This window comes from Centrocercus urophasianus, unplaced genomic scaffold, assembly GCF_019232065.1.
Source record: "Centrocercus urophasianus isolate 14NV4802_14NV808 unplaced genomic scaffold, USGS_Curo_1.0 seq_35, whole genome shotgun sequence".
Taxonomy (NCBI): Eukaryota; Metazoa; Chordata; class Aves; order Galliformes; family Phasianidae; genus Centrocercus; species Centrocercus urophasianus.
In genome coordinates, this window is record NW_024884922.1 from 4,948,061 (window position 1) to 4,972,685 (window position 24,625).

At 35.7% G+C, this 24,625-nt stretch overlaps 1 protein-coding gene across 1 annotated transcript in view; it reads right to left on the bottom strand.

Moving 5' to 3' along the window:
* Positions 1-24,625, bottom strand: part of RIT2 (Ras like without CAAX 2) — a 192,350-nt gene that overhangs the window by 106,774 nt on the left and 60,951 nt on the right. The window contains exons 2-3 of the mRNA XM_042831208.1: positions 22,344-22,400; positions 3,572-3,645 (exon numbers count right to left, since the gene is read on the bottom strand). Of these exons, the coding sequence (XP_042687142.1) occupies positions 3,572-3,645; positions 22,344-22,400 (131 nt within the window). The remainder of the gene's footprint in view (positions 1-3,571; positions 3,646-22,343; positions 22,401-24,625) is intronic.

The window sequence follows — 24,625 nt, forward strand, 5'->3', positions numbered from 1 at the left end:
AAATAGGGAAACACACAGCAGAGATTTTCTGGTATCACTTCAACCTATGCCAGTCTGTACAATGATCTCAGCTGATAAATCTATAAATTTTGGTTCTACTTCCACTGGATACTTCTCACTCTAAAATCACCAAAATCTCTACACCATTCTCCATTATTCGGTCGTTACATGATGTCATGGTTCTATGCTTTTGTTCTTTATTTTTGGGTTTCAGTATTCCACATCAAAACATCATGTAGTGTACAGGGCATTAAAGTGTCACTGCCCCAATCCCAGCTACCTATCCCTGTACATTACAGAAGTCACGGGATCTGGCCCTTCCTGGTGGGGGGCGCTCTCTTGCTGCCTTGCAGTGGGTGCTGGAGGGTGCTTTCCTAGCCGTTCCAAGCTTTTCAGGTTTGAATCGGTCCCGGGAACTCTCTCTCTCTCATCTTGTCTGATTTATTAATCTCAATTTCAATTAAATTGTATATATTGTGTTATCTTGTATTCCAATATTATAGTAAAATAAGTTTTCCTCCATAGATTGTTGCCGCTCCTCTTTTCCTCCCTTCCTTCCTTCCCATTTTTGTGGGACTGGGGTGGGAGGGGAGGGCAGAGGCCTGTCGCCCCTGTCACGGACATAGATTGATCTAGTCAACTCCGTGACACATGATCTGTGCCTCCAGTGTTGAAACTAGTGTATTTATTTGTAATAAATAAACAAACAAATATATAAATAAAATTACACAGCCTTTCTCTGATATTCCCAACCACTTCTGTGATTTTTTTACATGTTTTAACATTGTATTTTTTTTTACTGCAATCAGTTTTTATAAAATTCATAATTTTTGAAAAAAATACCTATTCTCCAATGCCAATTAAAAATGAGGTTTTCTTGCACGCTTTTTATGTGATCAAGAATTTCAAATAAGGATTGTACATAAAAATTGAAGCTTATAGAGACCTTTTTTTTTCCTTTTTGCCTAAATCTAAGAAAATATTTCAGAATATTAAAAAAAATTTCGACTTGTATTATTTCATTTTAAAGAAAGCTGACAAATATTTAAAAATACTTTAAAGAACAACAACAAAAACAAGAAAAAAGAAAAAGAAAAACCAGAGAAAAAACACTTTAGTTTTCATAGGACAGAGAGAAATAAATCTAGATTATTTTTTCCTGAATAGTAACAAAAAGAAATGGAAAAAAAAACACAATCTGATTATTTCTATTGCTTATACAAGTTACTTGCTAGCTCAACATAAGAGTAGGGTTATATGTATTTGGTTCATTTAATACCCTTTCTTTCCTTTGAATTTAAGCTAGTTTCTTCCCTTTATGTAAATATTTTCATTACAGATGCAAATCTGATATTAGATATTAGATAGCTCACCTTTGCGCAAAATTATGATTTTTGAACATGGTGCAAGAAGCACTCTACCTGCTGCACCTTCTTCTATGGCTTATAGGGATTAACTCCAGCATTCTCTGTGTCTCCAGAGGGAATCATACAATCACAGAATGGCTTGGTTTGGAAGGGACTCAAAGGATTACGTTCCAATCCCCTACCATTGGCAAAGTTACCAAATTCCATATCTGATACTAGACCAGTTTGCCCAGGGCCCCATCCAGCCTGTTCTAAGCACATCCAAGAGTGGAGCTTCCGCAGCCTCTCAGGGAAGACTGTTCCAGCACCTCACCCTTCCCTCTGTGAACAACTACCTGTGACGACCAATCTAAACCTTCCGTCCTTGAGCTTAAAACAATTCCCCCTTTTTCCATCACTATCTACCCAAGTAAATGTTGATTCCTCTCCTGTTTGTAGTCCCCTTTTAAATACTAGATGGCTGCAATGAGAGAAGGCTTGCAGCCTTCTCTTCTCCAGGTTGAGTGAGCCCAGCTCCCTCTGACGACCTTCGTAGGGGAGAGAAAAACAAATTCCCAGAATACTGGGAATATACATATCAAGAGAAAAATTGTATGTTATTTTGCTCTACTTTCCATTAGAAAAAGGCTGGCTGTACAAACTTGATTCATCACTTCAGTTCTGGGTAAGGAAGTAATCTGCTTTTAGCATTTTAACTCTACAATATCAGACTAAATGAATTTAGGTGTAGAATGATGTAGACATAGATAGCAGACCATTTCAAAGGCTAACACATGACATAAACCTTTAACACATGAACACTAACAAACACATAAAACTTTACAATATTAAACAGCTGGAGACGTATTTCCTCTAATAATTGCATACTAATGACAAAACAGGACTGAAGTTACAAGGCTCAAACCTCCTGAATGAGAAAAGATGCTCCTTCCCTTTCTCCATCAAAAGTGCTGATATTTTCAAACATATTCTTAACTATATGTTAAAACAGTGTTTTCCCATTGAAAAAATTTCTAATGCTATGCTAGAATTATAATGAACGGGGAAGTTCTTGAGCCTATTTTAGTAATAATTTATAGGTCAATTAAATTCACAGTTTGGAGACTTTCCTTAAAATCTAGTTTGACTTTTCTCAGAAATCAAATACTTTTACTGGAGACCCAGCAGCAAATGACTGGTTAGCTGCTAGGACTGTAACATTTGGGGTCAAGGAACAATAATTCAGGACATCTTTTGATCCCTGGAAGTCAGTTGAGTTTACTTTGAAATTGGCCTATACTTTGTTCAGACATAAAACTCCCACCACAATCCTTCTGAATTACTTTCAGCCTTATTTAACTTAATGCTGTTCTAATTCCTGGTAGTATACAGCATTTCCTACTATTTGCCGTGAAGAGCTTAGGTACATTCAGATGTTTTTTGGCAGGGCGAGATCAAGGTTTTCAGGCTTCCTAGCTCACTTTTTTAAGGATTTTCTGTTCCTGTTGACTGATTATTCCTGTAAAAGGTGTGCTTATGCTATGAAAGCTTATGAAACTATCAAAACCTTCAAAGAGTACCAGACACATACCTCAGGAAAAGATCAAAACAGCTGCAACATTTTGATTAAACAATAATAAAGTTTTGAGATGAAAAAAAACCATATTTCCTGGAATCCCTCTTTTACCTTAGCGTCTGTGAAAAATGTAATTCCTTGACTGATGTTCACACACACATATGCATGCTATACATACACTGTGCATTACTTGAGCAGTATCTATTAATTTTTTTTCACCTTCAGGTGAACATTCAATGTTTAAACATAATCTGGGAAGAAGAAGAATGGTAACAAAATATTTCATCTACAAGTATATTAGAAATTTCCTGCAGTATATAAAAAAAGCATTGATGAAAAGTAGAAAAGACAAATTAACTGTACCATTTATTCATCTCATTCCTGTGATAGATATGTCTGCGTACATGAGAAAAAGAAAGAGCTTTTTAGCTTCTACATGATTTAATTTTTCTGTCTTTTCTTGTCAGATTTTGAAATTGTAATATATCACAGAAACAGTATAATCTCCTTTGATAATTCCTCAATATTATTCTATGATTGCTCCCTTTATGTTCAAATAAGGGGGCTTGTTTCTCACTCTGTGACCCATATATCTAAGGTTGAGTTCTTTTATCTCTAATAGAACAGTTTACACTGGAAAACTACTCACCTGTCCAGCAGTGTCTAGAATGTCCAAATAGGCTGGTTCATCATCAATTCGGACTTGAGTTTTATAGGCATCCTCTGAAAAAACACAATGCAACACATAGGAATGGCTCAGAGAAAAGCAAAAAAAGTAGCTCTTCTAACCTGGAGTAGACTTTCTAAAAACTCTCCTGTTCGAACTAACTTTTCTTTCTTTTCAGTAACTAATACCTTTTCCAAAATCCTAAAATAGTGAAAAGCATTACCCTTATCTTTTCTATTGCACTATTTCAAAGTAATGTAACAGTAAATTTACCTGGATTTAAAAGCATAGTTCACACCACACTGTTGCTTGAGTCAGCAATATTCAGGGTCTCTATTCTGGTGCTAGGCACCAGCTTTCCACAGAGCCTTTCCAGCAAATAATTTCAAGAAAAAACTTTGTCTGAATTACTGAAAAAGTCTCCCTGTAGCTGATGGGGACTTCTGGATCAGATTTCCTGGAACAATTAATTAGACACTGCGTATGTCTGACCAGGATGTAAATCAATTTTTTTAAAAATAAATTCTGTAGTCAGAGTCTTCACATTCAGTACTGCTTGAAAGGGAAAAAATATGTTTGTTGGACCATGCCCCTAGGTCATGCTTTCGTCAAGATGAATTTGGAAACTGAAAAACAAAACAGAAGATCTACTATTTGCAGAAACCATTTTCCTCACATTTCAATTTCATTCTACTCTCAATATTTGTGTTTCCTTCCTAAGATTAAACACAGCTCAGTAATCAGGCCATGTTTGTACTTGAGTCTCACAAATTATCTATTCTGTCTAATTAAGCAGTAATGCATAGCAATTTGAGTGATTTTGGTTTGGCTACATACTGAGATGTGAAGACAAGACAAGTGAATTTAATGCATTTGAGAAGTGCCATTAATCAATATGAATATATGGTTGACCATGTCCAACAGCTCACTTTGCAAGCCCTCTCTGAAGAGGTCTCTGAAGACCAGGGTCCCAGTGGGATTAATCAGAAAGTAGCAGGAATTCTCAAGACATTCAAATTTGTGCCATACGTTTCATATTTTATACGACACTTTATAAAAGTATGTAAAAACCCATTCTGTATCTACATGAAGAAAAAAAAAAAAAGCTAAATATGAAGTATTATGTATGTCATTACCTTGGTTCACTCCTGCATCGCCACTGACAGGCTATCTTTAATGACATAATCATGTACAGTAATTTCCATGAATCTCTTGCCTCTTTAGGCCTGAGTTCAGCAAATTACTGACATGGAACGTGTATTGTTTTAAACAAATACTACTGATCATCCCACTGATATTATGATGACCCAGAGGCTTAATTAAATGCATGATACACTGTCTTACTGAGAAAGCCAAAGCACTCCAACCAGCATGTGTTTCAGTCAATAGATCTCTTTATAGGTATTACTGAATAAGAACTTTAATATAAAAAAAGAACCATATAGATTGAATTAGACTGCTTAGGTTATTTAATCTGTTTTGGCACAACAAGGATGCATGCAGTAATTTACTTTTTTATTTTTAACTAAAAATGAAAATTATATGCACATGGAAACATATACTATCAAACATGATTTTTATTTAATATAAATAATATGACAAATATTAAAAAGTTATATTTATATGCAGGTGAGTGTCCATTTGCATTGCATTCATTTTTATGTAATTAACATATAACTCACAAAAATTTAGCTTGAAGTCTTTGCTCAAGATCAAGGGAAGTGAGTTCATATCCTGATACCAGATAATAGATCACAGCACACACTCATGGCCTAGCAGGTTCATAATCTTTGAAGCAGATCTTACCATTTACCTGGTTTATTTGTTGATCTCCTGGGCTATTAGGATAATCTTTATTTTCAGCATAGGATATATGATTCATAAATCAAAAATCATGCTTCCCATCCTGTGCTGTATGGACTTGGAAGAAAAGGTAAGAGTGGAAGAGCTGTACCATTTAGTTCAGAAATACAGTTCATTCTTAAAATGGAATTTCATCTGAGGAGGTAATGGAAAGAGATCAGAGTAAAGGATGATGTTGATAGATGTCTTTATTTTACTCAGTTGAACTGATGAGCATAGGCAGATCCAGAATTACACACATATCCATACACTGAACTCAATCAATATATTCCTATTCATAATTATAATGCTAAACATTATAGCTGTATCTTTACTGTATGCAATGTAATACATATTACAGTCATAATAAGGAAACTGAGAAACCCTAAAATCAGAAAGGAGCAGATTCTTTTTATGTGGAATGAGAAGAACAGAAGGGAAGACGCAGCACTGACATACAATCTCATTGCATAGGCAAAGCAGGAAAGCCTTCATAAGGAGCATTAGTAAATTTGCTGTCTAATCTCATCTCTTTGAAAAATCGTTCATTATTACAAATACTGTCTGGTATATTTACACTCTTCATCATCTTTGAGTACATTACATTTTCTTTCATCTAATTAATTTATACAGTATTCCATTTAAAGATAATTGGTAGCTATTAGATCATGTATATTTGGATTTTACATCCTTCAGCCTTAAGGAGTTATCCTTTTAAAATTTATTTAAACATAAAATCAGCTGGAGTTGCAGAAAAATAGCAGAACAAGTTTGTTTGTTTGTTTGTTTGTTTTTAAAGAAAAAGAGAGAGAGAGAGAAAAAAAATAATAATAGCACATCAGACAGTTAATCACATGGAAGCACAGAATCACAGAATGCAATAGAAGGGATCTCAAAGATCTCCTAGTTCCAAGACCCATGACCAATGCTCTTAGCATGGTTGCCTATCATTAGATCAAGAGCTAGATCAGGATACCCAATGCCCCATCTAGCTTGGCCTTAATCAGACTAATTTTATTGTATTAACTTGAGTAGAAATCTTCCTTTGAAGCTAACTGAAAGGTCTCAAATTTTGGTTTCATTAAAATGCAGCAGACAGATAGGATATTATAAGAAATAATTAAGGATGCAGCCTATTTTTATTGTTATGATTTACAGTAATTCAAATACAGAATGTAAGAACAAGCATTTCCAAGATATCAAAGGAAAAAGAAAATCTGTGTCATTGTGTAGTTTATGTAACAGTTAACTAATTTGTTAAATGAATAGTTAAAATACATAGCAAAACCTCTGTTTTTAAAATATTTTTTTTTTCCATACAGAAAGATCAAATTGAGCTCCACCTATTTTATAATTGACATTTAATTATGTTATTATTATTTCCTCCTTTAATGAATAGCTCATTTAAATCAATACATTTAAATTGATTGTTCTTTTTAGTTTTATTAATAAGATAAAAGAAATAAAAGGTTGTTTAAGCCTTTTTTTTTTTTAAGAAAGTGAAAATATTTTTTTTTCACCTTTCGTTTTTGAAGGACATCTCTTTGGAGGCAGAAGAACAATAATTAATGCAGGCTTGTGTTACTCTCAGTTATTTTAGCACAGGACAATCTAGATTCATTAAAAATGTATCAAAGCTCTTTTTCTGCTATGAGCAGGTAACTTCTTCATGACAAATAGATTTGGTTGGTGTGCAGTTTAAAGGAATGTTGCAATAGGCTTTTTTTTTCTGCATCACAGACATATCCCAATCCCTGAAAAGTAGGTCAGTAGCTTCCTCCTTTCATTTGTTAATTCTGCTTCTATGACTTCTAGATAAACATTCTATCTACTACACTGAAGATTATCTCATATACAGATCAGCCAAGGTATATTTTATTTGGCTAAAAAGATGACAACAGAAGGAAATCCAAGCTCAGTCACACCTGGAATTCTGCCTCTTGTTGTCCTCCTTGTATGTCAGAGAGATAGCAGGGACTCAGATCTTGTTGTGCTTATATTATCTGCTACATATGCGTTTTAATTCAGGGATGCTTCTGAATATAAAATGATTATTAGTCATTTGCTGTTTACATTCTCTTTCTGCTTACAACAAGGAATTTTCAAATATGAAGAGAGTGGACAAAGAAAGATCTAAACCACTGTACCAGCTACTACATGTATGTGCTTGTTTGAGATAAAAATATTAATGTCACAGTAATTGGCCATCAAAATATATTGGTCTCATGACTTCCTTTGTCATGTGTCAATGGTTCATGGGCAGTTTGGCCCTGTTGCATGACAAGCGGGGAGGAGGGTTAGGTTTAGGGTTAGGGTTATGTGTATCTGTGCCCCAGGAAAATGGAAAAAAAGAAAAAGAGAATCAGAGAAAAAGGGAAAAAGGGTAGAGAGATGGACCCAAAAACAAAGCAACGGCAATCATCTGAGGAGAAACAAACTATTTTACTAAATAACATATTGGAATGCAAGATAACACACTATAATACAATATAATACAATATAATTAGAATTGAAACTAATAAATCAAATTAAATGAGAGTGTCCAAAAGCCAAAGGCCTTACTCTCATGCTGTGATGATATGGCATATAACAGAGGCGAGCCAGGTGATCGAAAAAGGGCCATCAGGTGACCTACGAAGGCCTTTTATCATCTCCCTCTGAGCAGAAATAATAACAGAACAGCGAACAGTCCTCTGCGGAATGTAGTAGTTCTCTTCCAGGACAGGTGGCTGGACCTGGAGCATTAAGTCTTTACCTCCTGTGCACTGCATGATGTTATCATGTGGAATACTGATAACCAAACATCATAAAACCATGGCATTTTGAAATTGTGCTCCTGGAGTAGGAGTGTTCTCTAATTTGATTGAGCATTGATATCAGCAGTTTGTAGTCAGTGACAGTAAGTCACTTGTCGTTGCCTTCCTATGAGTTCTTCACATAGAGGAAGCAATGAATAGCTTGGAAGCGTAGAACTGACAGATTTGATCTGTAAATACTAATGTAGATAGCAATATTCTTTAAAATACAGCAAATAGGAAAACTGGGCACTCACATACCACATCAGACTAGTAACTGTGATACTGCAACACTCTATTTCCAGTTCTTCCTAGTGTTACTTAATTCCATTATACCAACAGTGAAGAATACTTCAGATTATTTCTTCCAGCCCTGCTGTTTTTTATTTTCAACATTGAAACACATTTGATGGTAATCTGTCATTTGTTTAGCTTTGTCAGATCTTTCAGATTTTGCTCAGTTTTGTGTCAAGAGAATAAATGATTATAACAGGCAACATCATTTCTAGCGGAAGAGTCTTGCTGAAATTTTGTAGCACACAAAAAGGATGGCCAATGCCTTTCCAAACTCACAAAAGAAAATTCCTTCTTCAGTAAATACGTGCTCTGCTGTTCTTTACACTTCTGTGAAACTAACGTAGTTAAGTAATGCAACATTGAATGTAGTTAATACCTATTTTAACCCTTATTCTTTTAGAAAAACTATAGAAAAGACCTTGATAAAATTGAAATAAACAAACAAACAAAAAGGAAATAGTTATGTTAAGTGCTTCTTATGAAAGAAATTCATACTTTTTTTCATTATATATTCAGTTGCATGATGAGAAACATGGCATTTTCTCTCTCTTAGTTTTTATTTTAGTATTCAAATTACCATAGACATATTCCCAGATATTAAACCACAGTCTTGGACCTATATATCTTCAGAAAGTATTTAACATTGTTTTCAAATGATCTTGCCAAATTCAAGTGAATAGTACTGTTATACACTCTTGCTGTCATTAATAATTTCATTTGAAGATGCAATTCTCCATTTTCTCAATTCTGTAAGCCAAAAAACAAACTTCCAAATGTAAGTTGGAGTACAGAACAGCTCTTAACTTTTAGTTCACTTTGTCCTCCTGAAATGAACTGAATATTGTCATGGAAATGACAAGGAAGGTTGAATGCAAAACTCATAGACATCTGGATGGAGAATCTGATTGTCTTCTTACATAGCAATAATGTAACGAAATGTAGAATTCTCCTGTATATGGGATATGTCACCTCCTATAAATGATTTCCTTCCACAGAGAGACTTGGTTATGGCCGAAGTTTGGATCAAAGTCTGACAAAGTCTAACTGAGTAATGTGGCCCAGTGCAGCAACTATCAATTATGATAAGAATGCTGTTATCAATAAAGTAACCACTGGATTTTAATATTCAAGTATGAAGAGAAATGACCAAATTTATATGCATCATTATGAATTATATTTTTCTTATAGGTTATCTCATCTGTATAAATAAGATTATTCACTTGAGTGACAAGTATTTCTTTTAGAATCAGTTCTAGAAGAGAAAATACAAATTCTTGCAAATGTTTCTTTTGTTTGTTTGTTTGCAAATCAGAATTAAAGATAATTTCAGCAAATCTTTGTTGTAGCACATGCTTTACTACTAGAAGCCACTTGCAATGTAGATAATGCACTAATACTTAATAAAGAAATATCATTACTTTCTCTGCTTCCAGAAAAATGTCATTTACTTCAAAGATGTACATGAACAAACTGAACAAAGTAGTCTTCTTTAATCAAAACATGATAATTAACACGATTCCAAGTACACTTATCTTGGGGAACAAGAATAGCAGGTAGCAATTTCACTACTCTTTCAAGTCCACGATTGTGCTACTGAGTGGGAGGATCTGACAGCTATGAATTCACTTCTCATAATTTCAGGTGGAGTAATTAAGAAGGTGACTATATCTGCATGGCTATTAGCATGGATGGTGCCTTGGATTTAGAAAGGTGTAGATGGCTGCTGGCTTCCATGAAAGAAAGGTTAATAGAGACATTTTTCTTGTAATGAAAAATTCAGAATTCAGTGAGATGAATCACCACATCCAGCCAACCACAACTTAAGTCTTTTTTCCAATTTCAAAAAATCATTTAAGAGATATTTTTTACATAAGATGGTATACAGGAAACAGGAAACAGGAAAGCAAGTTTTACATGAGATCTAAGAGAGTACGAGTCTCAATTTGACTACTAAGTTCTTGGTCTCAGTCATAGTTACTTGTCTCTGAGATAAAGCCTCAGAATGACTTCAGTGTTCACTGAAGCTTCAGCCATGTAGTTTCCAGGACCTCTGAATCTTCTCAACTTCTATGTACTTATGACTAAGATAAAAGGCATGCTGTCCTGACATAGCTCTAAGATCCTGAGATTTCACTGTAGTATTTAACATTGGAGAACATTATTCATCTGATGAGCCTGAAATGTAAACATCAGAGTGAGATGAATCGTGCTCTAGAATTCCTGTATATTTCCATTTTGAGTTAAAGGCCAAAAAACTACCTGTGACTTCACTGTGGGTTATAGTTCTGAATAAATTTACATACTCTTTTTTGTTCAAGTCACCATCCACATGGATACATTGCTCACACTTATGCTTGATCAGCATCTATAAACTGAGAACTGAATACTCCTGATTACATGAGTGGTTCAATGTGATGAAAGCGTGTATACAGAATGTTGTTAAAAGCCCTATAAGAACTCAGAACCCAAGAGAGAACTGCTGTCCCAATTCTGTGACAGGTCAATGTTTGATTCATCACTGTAAGCCTTAAAGGAGGCTTGAAGAGCTCACCTCTGAGGAAAAGCTTGTCTATGATTAGAAAAACAACTCTTTCATTCCTTTTGATACTCCAGCTTATTAGAAATTTGATGAAGAAAAGCAGGATGAGGGAAAGATTGTTGAAATGTGTCAAATCATTCATACTAGTTTCTGAGATACAAGGTCTGTTGCCTGTCTGAAGCTGATACGAAAAAACAACAACCAAAAAAAAAAAAAAAAAAAAAAAACCAACTAAAAGCTTATGTTTATGTACAACAGCCCAGCATAAAATATTTTTATATATTTAAATAAATATTTGCTTATTTAAAAATTATTCTATCCTTGACTGATTTTTTTCTAACCTCTGGGTATGATATTTATTATCAAGTAATTTTTGTTCTATCCTTATTACAGAATATACATCCGAAATGCTCTGATAATTTCAAATTTATTTTTTTTCTTCTTAAAATTTACTCTACCTATCCAGTGCTCAGAAATAGCAATTAAAAGGGCATGCTATTATACAGAGTTATTGATTATTTTTCTTCTCTCTGTTTAGCGGGTACACAGTTAAACTAGTAAGTGTGCAGAGGAATAGAAGGATTATAAACTATGTTTTGATCTTCCATTGATGCTTTTCTCAGTGGGGAAGAACAGATGGTCAAGGCAGGAGTATATCTTAATTCCAACAAAAAGAGTGTTAATGAAAGATAGATGGTAAGCATGAATAATTGTCAATTAAAGAGCAGTGGTGTTTTCATGAGTGTGACTATGAGGCATAGCATTACATAGGAGAAATACTTATCTGTCCTAATCTAGACACAGTAAACAGATGTTGGACAGACATGTCTGGGAAATTAGAGTTGTTCATCTATTTGCTTTCTTTAGACAGAATAGTAAGGAAATCACAGAATCATAGAGGTTGGAAGAGACTTTTGGGGATCATCTAGTCCTAAAATAGGTTCTTTACAGTAGGTTACACAATAAAGTATCCAGGCAGGTCTTGAATATCTTCAGAGTAGAAGACTCCACAGCCTGGGGCAGCTTGTTCCATTACTGTTGCCCTCAAAGTAAAGAAGCTCTTCCTCGTGTTCATATGGAACTTCTTATGTTCCTGTGTGTACCCATTAGCCCTTCTTCTGTTGATGGACACAACTCAAAAGAGCCTGTCTCCATTAATTTGACTCCCACCTATTAGATATTTATAGGCATTGATAAGCCCCCCTCTCAGCCTTCTCTTGCTCAGGCTGAACAGTCTCAGGTTTCTCAGCCTTTCCTCATTAGGGAGATTCTTCAGGCCATAAATCATCCTTGTAGCCCTCTACTGGACTTTCTGGCAGTCCTCTGCCACAGTACTGCAGATGTGACCTTATAAAGGCAAAGTAGAAGGGCAGGATCACCTCCCTTGACCCGTTACCCACATTCTTTTTAACATACTCTGCTATACAATTGGCCTTCTTAAACACAAAGGCACACTGTTGAGTCATGATCATCCTATTGCCCTTCTCTGCAGAGTCCTTTCAGTCACTCTATATCCAAGTGGAGGCCATCACTGATGTACTGATCACTGCACTGATGCACCCAAGCAGTCTGTCTTGGGACCAGTGTTTCTTAACATCTAGATCAGTGACACAAATGATGGAATAGCAAAATCGCTGAGTCATGCATTTCATATGGCAGAAGGAAGGGATTGAAGGGGACCTGGATAATTTCAGTGTGAGCCCATGTGAACTAAATGAGATTCAACCAAGCATACAAAACAAGGTTTTGCAATTGTGTCAGGGTAATTCCAGGTATGTATGTAGACTGAGAGAAGAAATTGTTGAGAGTAGCTCTGCCAAGAAGTATCTAGGGTCCTGGTAGATGAAAAACTGAGCAAGCAGTGCGCATTTGCAGTCTGAAAGGCCAGTGGTATCCTAGGCTGCCTCAGAAGAGGGGTGTCCGGAAGACTCTAATATTCTACAGAACTAGCGCTGAATCAACCTGCAATTGTTGTACAATGAGTGGCAGAGAATCAGGAAGGCTGAGAGAGGACATGAAGAGAGGAATGGGACTTCCTTCTTTCCCACACTATCTGTCAGATTTGTCCCATATCTCAGAAGATAGTTGCAAAGCCTCCAGAGTTTGTTTGTACAGTAAGGCAGTAGGTGCACCATTCCTTGTCCATGCTTCAGGGTAAAGAAGCGCTTTCTTAGCTCTATAGCACTAACTGTTTCTCCTCTCTACTGTATTTCCTTCCCTGAGATCTCAAAGGGCACTGCAGACAATCGTAACTGCAACTACTGCTTTGTTTATCTATGATGGAAGTGAATCTACAAGCAGAGGTGCTATGTTGTGTTTTCTGAAAGCATGAGTGATGGACACAGACAACTGGATTTCCAACACAAGATTACAGGCCTAAATGTTAGTGAAGGTATTCTGATTAACCTTCCAGCCTCTGAGAAAGTGTCTGGTAAAATGATAGGGGAAAAATGACAAATGTGGGAAAAGCTCTCTGAGCCACTGACTCTAGTAAGATAGTCTGCATTTGCCTGTCTATTGCTGTTTATATCACAAAAGAAAATTATAAAATTAAACACTATTTTCTGAATATCTGAAAATGGTAAATGACAGTGAGCTGTCACCTGGAGTAAATACCTCAAATAATTTCATGATACATTATATTTTTAGGAAAATATGAATTTGACAAAGAAGCCAATGACACTGTGTGTCCCAAATATTAGTTTTGGGTTTCGAGAATTTAATTGGTTGTTTTGGTTAAATATTGCATGAAACCTGTTTAGAACTGAATAATAACTATAATGAATAACTGAACAACAAGATTTAGGGTGCGGTCAACATGCTCGAGAGGTGGGATGCCATCCAAAGGGACCTGTACAGGCTCAAGCATTTGGCACAGGAGAACCTCATGAGGTTCAACAAATCCAATTGTAAGATCTTGCAATTGTATTGAGGCAACATCCACTACCAATGCAAGATGAGGCATGAAAGGGTTGAACAGAGCCCTGCCAAAAAGGTCCTGCGTATACTGGTGGATGGTAAGCTGGACATGAACCAGCAGTGTTCCCTTGCAACCCAGAAAGCCAACCATATCCTGGGCTGCGTCAAAAGATTAAGGTCATCCTTTCCCTCTACTGTATGTTGGTGAGATCTCACCTGGAGTACTGCATGCAAATGTGGAGTCACAGAATCATAGAACCATAGGATCATAGAACAGCCTGGGTTGAGAAGCACCTCAAAGATCATCTAGTTTCAACCTCCTTGCCATGGGCAGGGTCACCAATGACTACACCAGGCTGCCTAGATCCATATCCAGTCTTGCCTTGAATGCCTCCAGAGATGGGGCATCCGCAATCTCTCTGGGCAATTTGTACCAGTGTGTCACCATCCTCAAGAGTCCTCAGTACAGGAGAGACACAGACCTGTTGGAGCATGTCCAGAGACAAGCCACAACAATGATCCAAGGGATGGAAGACGTCTGCTGCAAGGGCCTATTGAGAGCTGGGGCTGTTCAATATGGAGAAGGCTTTGAGGTGACCTTATAGTTGCCTTTCAGCATGTAAAGGGTACACTACAGGAAAGAAAGGGACAGAATCTTAGCTGGGTCTGTAGTGATAGAACAAGGGGAAATGGTTTCAAGTTCAAAGAAGGTAGATTTCAGTTGGACATAAGGAAAAAGTCTTTCACAGTGAGAGTGGTGAGGCACTGGAAAGGGTTGCCCAGAGATGTGGTGGTTGCCCTGTTCCTGAAGACTTTCAAGATGAGGCTGGATCAGGCACTGGTAGCTGTGCATGTCCCTGTTCATTGCAGGGGAGTTGGACTAGATAACCTTTAAAGGTCCTTTCCAAGTCTAAGAGTTATATGATTCTATAATTCTACAATACTAACAGATAGAAAAATAAAAATGAATTATATAAATTATGCTTACGAATACAGTTCAAATGCACACAACAGTATTCATTGGAATTCTCTATTTACAGTACTAAATGATGATGAATACAAACATAGTTTAGATAAGTCTACAAAATCACTCTGAATATCCTCAGAGAAAAATGTGGAGACAAACTGTACTAATTCTAGGTCATTTCATATGAGTTGTTTATCCTATCTCAAAAATGGATAATAAATCTATGAAAAATGATTAATGAAAGACTATGGTGACTATTTAGCAATTGATTTATGAATTTTGCAATAGGAAAAATAATTTCGGAGCTCAAATCTAACTGCTGCATGCTCAATCTGATCCAAATATTTTACCTTCTATGGCAAAATGAGAATGAGAAATAAAATAGGACTGGAGTGTAAATATATATTTGTTTAAAATAACAGTAGAAATTATCTAGAAACCTGATAAGTACTATAAAAATAAATTTGAATTGCAATTGTTTTTTCCTTTTAATAGGACATGTTGTTCTCTTATTTTCTACTTTTTCCATTACCACACCTTAATAATGGATGTATTCCTTTTTATATATATGTAGTTTTGAGGGGATTTTTGCTGTGCTACATATTATGTTTTTCAGTCACGTTTTATTTTTTTTCTTTTTTTCTGAAATTCACCTACACATTTCCATCATCATATTAAAGATGAGTTTAAATGCATTATATTTAATGCATTGGTGAATGCATTTCTTTGTTAGAAAACCTCATGGAAATTCATGTGCATTAAAGTGCCTCCCATCCCACACCCATTTCAATTAAAGAGTGGCATTGACACAGCTTTAATGCCCTGAACTGCTCATTTGACACAATCTCATGCAGTGATATCTCACCAAAACAGGAAGATGCTTTTGCATCTCTTTTGCATTATGTATTCATTTTAAGATAAGTCACATGGCTAATGAGCATCCTGGAAGCTGTCCAGTGTGCCTCACTATGTCATGCTTCCTTTCCTGCCATTCTATTTGCATTAACTTGCTGTGATATTGCCAAAGACCGTACAGAGTGCAAATTGCTCTAATCCATTTGTTCCAGAAAATAATCACATCCATTGCCTTTTGGAAATTGTTCCCAATGTTGACTGCAATTAAATATTAAATGCATGCTGAAATAAATAATTTCATTTTCATAAAGTGCTATTCTTTGAAATTTTGCCCAAATATTATCTATCTAATTAATTTATTCTTTCCCATCCCCACTCACTTAGAAAAATGATATTTCTGTCTTAAAATTCAGAATTGCGATGCTTGTACCAAGCCTAAAGTAGCATTGTTATTTCTGTTTATCTTGAAATAGAATTATACTCGAAGTGAAAGCACTAAAATAACACTGTAGTTATTATTTTTTTCAATCAATGTTCAGTCTTTATTTTAAACAAATATTGACAGTCTGATTTGTACAATTACGTGTAAGCAAATTTATTTGTATCTTGCACTATCTGAAGTCTGAATTTGTCATCATCTTAACTTTTCCAAACTAAGACAATCAGTTGAGAAAAAAAAAAAAAAAATAAAAAAAATCAACAAATAGCTTTATCTCTTAAATAAAAGCATGCTTGCCTCAAAATAGTCTTGAACTTAAAAAGTGTTGATTTTTCCATAGTGACCAGTAAATTATTCAAAAATATAACTACACCTATATATGATAAACATAAGTGAAAGAAAAACATGTAAATACTTCCACTTCTATTTGCTTCTATTTACTTCTATTTTAATTTTTTAAATCAGTGTATTTGAAATATGTGTATGTGTTTGGCATAGAAATTTGTTCTGAAGGGGGGAACAGCTCCTCTATGAAGACAGACTGAGAGAGTTGGGAGTTGTTCAGCCTGGAGAAGAGAAGGCTACAGGGACATCTGATCTATTTTTATTTACACTCTTCTTAAAACTTAATGCCAAGTTAATTTACAAATGAAATATAAAATAAAAACTAAATAAGGACAAAAAGAAAATCTTCTAAACATCATACAATATAAGTCAATTGGCCGTGGACCAAATGTATGAAACCAGTTGTAGGTCCAGACATAAAATATGTTCTCTCTGTAAAAAAAAAAAAAACAAACAAAAAAAAACCATAGCAACAGAAACCAACACATTTCTTAGGGCTCAGCAAAAACTATTATAGTTTATTTGCTTCTGCTATTTTGTTCCTAATAATTACAAGATGTTTTTGTGGCTCTGTGAATGAATTAAATCTGCTGTGGCTTTGTTCTTACCTAGAATATCAGATTACATTTATCCTATGCTTATGTGCTTTGAGTAGAGTTTATTGTCCTCTGTCTTCTTCACACTGATGTAAAAATGTTTCCCCAGAGTCAACAGTAAGCGGAGAGAGAGATTAAACTATTTTAAATGTCATATTAACAGAATTACAGAATCATACAATGGTTTCGAGTGGAAGGACCTTAAACATCATCTAATTTCAAAACATCTGCTGTGGACGGGGTTGCCAACCACTAAACTAGGCACTAGATCAGCTTACCTAGCATCCCATTCATCCTGGCCTTGTGTCGGTGTTCAGTCAAGTTAGAGAGCTCTCACAGTTTCTTGTAGCGTCAGAATAGTTCTCAGAATCGTTCTCTTTATTGTGTTCAACATACATCTTATATACCATTCACTTACAAGCCAGAAATTCCTGTCCCTCTGATCAGTTAATTGGCCTAACTTCTTCCAAACAACAGTGATAAAGGATGAAAGGTTTCTTAAATGTGGTAAGATTAACAATGCATACAAACAGTACCTTCTGTTCACCCTTAGACTCAAACAGATACCATTTACTCTCTGTCTTACACTCCAGATTCACAAGGTTTCACAGTGATAGGGTCTATCAAGGAGTCTGATAAACTTTGTTGACTGCTCACAGTTACATCTTCCTCCACAGCCTTGAACACCTGAAGGGATGAGACATCCCTTCTTCTCTGGGCATTCTGTTCCAGTACCTCACCACTATCTCAGAGGAAAATTTCCCATGACATCTAACCTAAATCTCTCTTCTTTAAGTTTTCAATTTTCTCCCTGTGTTCTATCACTCTTTACCTGCATGAAAAGTTTATATTGTTCCTGTTTATAAGCTCTTTTTGAGTACTGGAAGGCCACAGTGAAATATCCCTGGAGTTCTCTCTTCTTCAGACTGAACTCTGGTTCCCTCAGCCTGTGTTCATAGAAGAGGTGCTCCAGCCCTCTGAGCATCTTCATGTCTCTCCCCTGGACCCATTCCAACAGCTCCAACCCTTTCTTATACTGTGTCCCAGATTTGAATCCATTACTCCAGATGAGGCTTCACAGGAAAAGAGTAGAGGAGACAATTACCACCCTTGCCTTGCTGTCACCCCTTTTTTGATGCTGCCCAGGGTATAATTGGCCTTTCAGGCAGCAAGTGCACACTGCTGGCTCATATGAAGATCTACATCTACCAAGACCACAATAAAAGGTGTCTTGGCAAGGTTGTTCTCCAGTTTTTCTCCATGTCTGTACACATATCTGAGGCCTTGTTGAAGGTCACATGCCCACATTTTGAGCTTGTTCAGATCCATTTGGAAGCATTCCCTTCCTTCCGTCATATTGCTTTCACCACTCAGCTTGCTGTCATCTGCAGTCTTGCTGAGGTTGCATTTGATCCCATCACCTATGTCACTGTTCAGAATGTAAAGACACTGGTCCCAAGACAACACCTGAGGCACACCACTCATCGTCAGTGTTCACCTGGACATAGAGCTATTTATCACAGCTCTCTGGCTGACCTTCCAACAATTCCTTTTCCACCAAATATCCATGCTTTGAACATATGTGTTCCCAAGATAAAGATTAGGATGCGGTATGAGACCCTGCGAAAGACACTGCACAAGCCCAGTATACAAGCCCAGTACACCAGTTGTCCACCAATGCAATTACTCTATCAAAAAAGACCATCCATTTGGTCAGAAACTATGTACCATGACAGACTATGGCTGCCTTGGATCACCTCCTCATCTCTCATTTGTCCTAACATGTCTTCCAGAAGAATCTGTTCAATGATTTTCCCAGGCACAGATTTGAAGCTTACAGGCCTGTAGTTCCCTTTTTTTCTCCCTTTCTTAGGAACAGGACTGGTGTTTTCCATTTTCCATTCATCAGAAACTTCACCTTGTAGTTACAATTTTTCAAATACAATGGAGAGCAGCTTAGCAACTGCATCTGCCAGCTCCTTCAGGATCTTGGGATGAACATGATTCGCCCCATAGACCTGTACACATTCAGTCACATGAGACAGTCTTGAACTTGTTCTCCTCCTTTGTATGGTATTTTGCTCTCATAGCCTCACCTACAAGTTCAGAGCTGTGAGGTTTGGGGATCTGAGAGACACAAGAAGCCTGGCTGCCAGTGAAGACCAAGACAAAGGTCTTGCTCAGTAGTTCCACTTTCTCCATGTCTGCTGTAGCTAGTTTTTCATTCTCATTTATCAGCAGGAGGACAGTCTCCTTGGCCTGTCTCTTCTGATCAAACAACTTCTGATCAAACAGTAGAATTCTGTCTTGTTGTTTTTCACATTTCTTGCCAAGTTCAATTCCATCTGTGCCTTGGATCTCCTTATTTCATCTCTGTATGTCTGGATTACATCTGTGCATTCTTTCCAGGTGACAAAGCCTTGCTTCTATTGCCTGTACATGCACTTCTTATCTCTCAGTTTGAACTGGAGATCCTTGCTCAGTAATTCCAGTTTCCTTCCTCCTCTCCATATTTTTCTATACTGGGGGATAGAGAGCTCTTGCACTCTCAGAAAGCACTTATAGTTCTGCCAGCTCTGCTCCACTTGACAATGGAAATCCATTTATTATCATTTAAACCCTCTGTGTAACTTTATTTTTCAAACAATATCCCCCCATTAGTGGTACTCACAGAAACTGTCATTCCTTCTAGTTCCCAAAGATAGATAAAAACTAAGTGTAGGTAGAATACATTATTCTCAAAGTACATGAAATCAGAAGTCAGTACATTCAAAAAGACCAGGATAGAACATGAGTTCCATAATAGCAAAGAAATTGCTGAGAAATGGAAATGGCCTAAAATGGGTGACATAGAAGAAAGGCAATATGATTATTTTCAGAGAGATAATTTTCTACAGACATGGCTAAATGTTATGCTGGATTTCCTATTTTGTTGTTTTGTTGGAATTAATATTCATTTCATACCTGGTCTATATTTTTTTTTTCCTGATAATCTGTTGTGAGAAGCTGAACTCTGGTTGGACAGTTCACTGTTCTGCCTGAACACTCTAAGTTGCCTCTACTTGAAACATCTCCTTGAAACCTCTCATTCTCATTGAAACCTCCAGAGAATCATTTCCTTACAGGCAACTTTCTTTATCAGCATAGCTTAGCCCTAGATATGGTCATTTTGGATTATTCGTCTTTCTGAAAACCCAGAAATTTATCTGTAATTGTAAAATTTTAGTAAATTGATGGAAAACTTACCAACAGATGCACAGAAAACAGTGAGAGGTGTTTTGTGACTTGAGACCAGGCACTCAATAGTAGTAATAAAATTCTAAAGAATATAAATGCTTTTTTTGGGGGGTACAGAGATTTTAAAGTACTTTTCTTTGTTATTACAGGTAAGAACAAATAATACCACCTATTTGGGGGGTTTCTTTGTATTTATGTACAATTTTGAGTGGTTGTACTACAAACTTAACCAACAGGAAAGATATATACTTACTCTAAGATTGCACTCTGTTGTTTATCATGTGTTTTAGACCATGAATAAAAAATAAATCTTTCTCAGAATGTCCTCATTGCATTCTCTGGTGAAAATGATGAACAAATAAATCTCAAAAGTCATATTTCCAGGTCTGCCTTTAGTCAGCTGCATGAGTTTAAATTCAGTATTTCACTTCTCCGTTCTTTAAATTCTATTCTCTTTTCCTATTTAGAGTGTTGATTTCACAGAGAAAAAACTGTACTGTGTCAAGGAGACATTCATCTTGATTAGGTCCTTTAGGTATTCCTGCAGCATGTACTTCAAATGCATCGTAAGTTTTCCTTCTCTTTATGATTATTTATTATTCATACTTTGATATTGTCTAGAGACCAATAAGTTAAGATTATTCCAAAATGCAATATGTAGACAAATATAGATGGCAGGTGTATCATTAAAGTTGGATGTATATACATAACATAATGGATTTAGTTACTACTACTATTTTCCAGTTAGATCTGAATTTTTACTTTTATTTATTTATTTATTTATTTATTTTCCCCTCTCTCCTGATTCCAGCAAATGAATATGTGGTAATTCTCTAGTTGTTTTGCTTTCTTTAGTTGATAGCTCCAGTTTCTATTTTTGATATTTTGTATATTTTAATGGTTATTAATAAATTTAGTAGTGGTTTGGAGTCCTTATACATTTTACCCTTAATTTACGCAGTTGAGAAGTTTATGAGGAGTTATTATCCAAGGAATATGGATTATGAAAAAAATAATAAGAGAAATTATATCATCAGCTGCTACATATAGCCATGTAACAACTTTTAAAAGGTTAGACCTAAGTTCAAAACTTTTTAAAATCTCAAAGATATCAGGAAAAAACACGTTTTAGTTTAACATGTTAGGTTTTCCTTTTGAACTAATTTTTGCAAGTACAAATGGTTTTACTGTCTCTCACATATCAGACCCAGATTCTGCCATCTTCCCCTATTTTTGCTTCAACAGTCACTGATGTAGAAATAAAAATTTTATTTCAGTCAATCAAAACTTATTCCAGATCTTATTTCAATCTCTGATTGTCCCATTGTAATCTAGCCATTAGGTAATTGTTAACAGCTAAAGATTATGACTTTCAGTATGATACAAGTGAATCATACATATTTATCATTACCTGAAGTTGTAATGTCAGTAAAGCCAATAGAGTCAGTAGAATATGGGATCTCCGAGAATGATTCCAGTATATCAAATTCAATTATTACTTTGTATTTCAAGATAATGTCAATTAATAGTTTAAAACTGGATAATGACACTAAAATGACAAAAACAATAACAAATTTTAAAATACACTTCAGATTGGATTTTTGACCTTATTTAGATATCATACATTGAAAGATTGTTTTCTGTTTTGTCAGTTTTGGTTTGTGTTCTGCAATTCTAACATAGCTAATTGTAGAGCATGAAACTACATAAATATTTCAAGAGATGACTATGGTGTGACTTCTACACTATGTAATTGTCATTAAAAAAAAAAAAAAAAAAAAACAAAAAAACCCAAAACTTTTATCTAAAGTTTACAAATATTTTTCTCTACAGGTACTATTTAGGATATGCTTCTTATAGTGTTGAAATCTCAAGTCGGTGGAGAGATGGAAAGGGATGAAGAAGACAGAAATCTTTACTTACCGATAGTTGGATCATGATAATCAGGGAACCGATGGCTTATGAACTGCATTGTCATTGCTGGAGAGAAGAAAGAGTATCAGAAAGAGATTGCTATTGTCAATACAAAATGACATCAGGGAAAACAACAAACAATTCACTTATTCAAGTATTAGTTTAGAAAGTGAATCAAAATTTTGTCTCATGTCTACAGAGAGATGTATGCATTTATATTATTAACTGGGCACTGATACATACCGATAAAAGTTATTTCACAGAATTTCCTCTTTTTAAAGTTGCATTTATCAGTGTTTAAAATTTTGCATCTTTTTAACATCTGGTAGATATTATTAACTCAATCTTGTCTAGAGAGGAATATCACTGTGATGAAAATTTTTGCAGTACATTTCTAGTTCTGTCATAGTCCAGCTACACGAGGTGCCATAGGCAGCATTTAAACAAATCAATTATAATTATAATTATAATTGTGAATTAGCTTTATAGAGTAATAAATCGGTCTTTTATTATTATTATTTTTAAATATATGAAGCCACTGAGTTGTTTCTGTGATGACTATGGAATACTGATCACTCTGATGACAACTAGTAAAGTCAGTCACCCCATTGTGACTGCCAAACCAATGCATAGATACATAAATAAAGAAAAAAAAAAAAACAGGATAGTTTGATCTGAATTAACAAAATACATTGTTTCATTTATTTTCCTAACAAAACAAAATTTCTAGTAAAAAAAGACCTTAAAATTCCGATAAATTGTAGTAAAATGTAGGAAATAAAGTGTTGCAGTTAAACAGTCTAATACAGAATCATAGAATTATAGTGGTTGGAAGGGATCTCTAGCAATTATCAAGTCCAACACCCCTTCTGAAGCAGCTTCCCTAAAGTAGGTCGCAGAGCAAAGCATTCAGGCAGCTTTCAAGTATCTTCCAGGAAAAATCCATCATCTCTCTGAGCACCTTGTTCCAGCACTCTGCCACTCTCAATAGTTCTTCCTTGTTCCAATTTGTGCCCATTAACACTCTTCTGTCAGTGGGCAACACAAAAAAGCCCAGTTCCATTCATTTATTCCCATCCTTCAGATATTTATAATCATTGTTAAGATCCCATCTGAGGTTTCTCTTCTTCAGGTTGAAAGTCTCCTAGTTCTCAGTCATTCCTTTCTTGAACTGGAGAGCCCAGAACTCAACACACTATTCCAGGTATGATCTCACCAGGGATTATCACCTCCCTCGACCTCCTGGCCACAATCTTTTTAATGTATCCTTAGATGCAATTGGCTTTCCTGGCCACAAGGGCACACTGTTGGCTCATGGGCAATCTATTGTCCACTAGGAAAACAGCCATGTCCTTCTCAACTGAGTTCTTTTTCAGCTGACCAACCCCTGAAATGTATTGATGCATGCAGTTGTTCATCCCCAGGTGTAGGACACTGCACGTGCCCTAGCTGAATCTTATAAAGTTCTTCTCGACCCAACTCTCCAGTCTATCCAGGTCTTGTTTAAAGGCAGGACAGGCTTCTGGTATGTCAGACACTTTTCTCAGTTTTGTATCTGCAAACTTGCTGCAGGTGAACTCCATTCAATCAGGTTAGTGATGATGTTAAACAAGATCAGACCCAATACCTGGAGAGCACCACTAGTTACGGACCTCCAACTAATCACCTTATAACTATCTTATATATGTCTTTTCCTTTCTCTAGTAAATCTTCAATAATTTTATACAAAGTGAAATAAATACAACAATCAGGTTAACTCTAATTATGTAATGATTTCTGAAACATCATAAATTGCAATTCTGGCATATGTAAGTGATAGATTATGTCTACTTCTGCATCCAACACAGTTGGGTTTTGTTTTATTTTTTCCTAATAAAGCTTGTCGTCACCCTATTGGAAAAATTAGTGTAATGGAGTTAACTAGATCAATCTATGCCTGTGACGTGGGGAGGGGGCAGAGCCTTCAGGAAAATTGCTTTGCAATGTTAGGAACATGTGGCTTACTGGCAACCAGATTCCAATTAATGTAGAAAGCCAAGCAGTCATATCTTATCCACCATTACATTTTGCTCATGCCATGTTAACTTGAAAGACTTTGAATAAGCACAAAGGTAGGCCTCACTAGGTGACCATAATGTCAGTAGTCCTCAGAAACAACAGCTGAGAAGTAAAGGAATCTGCCTAACATAGAGCTGTGAGTAAAATGCCTTCAACAGCAAAAGAAATGAATTCCAGTTGCTCAAAAACCGGAAAAAAAAAAAAAAAAAAAAAAAAAAAAAAAAAAAAAAAAA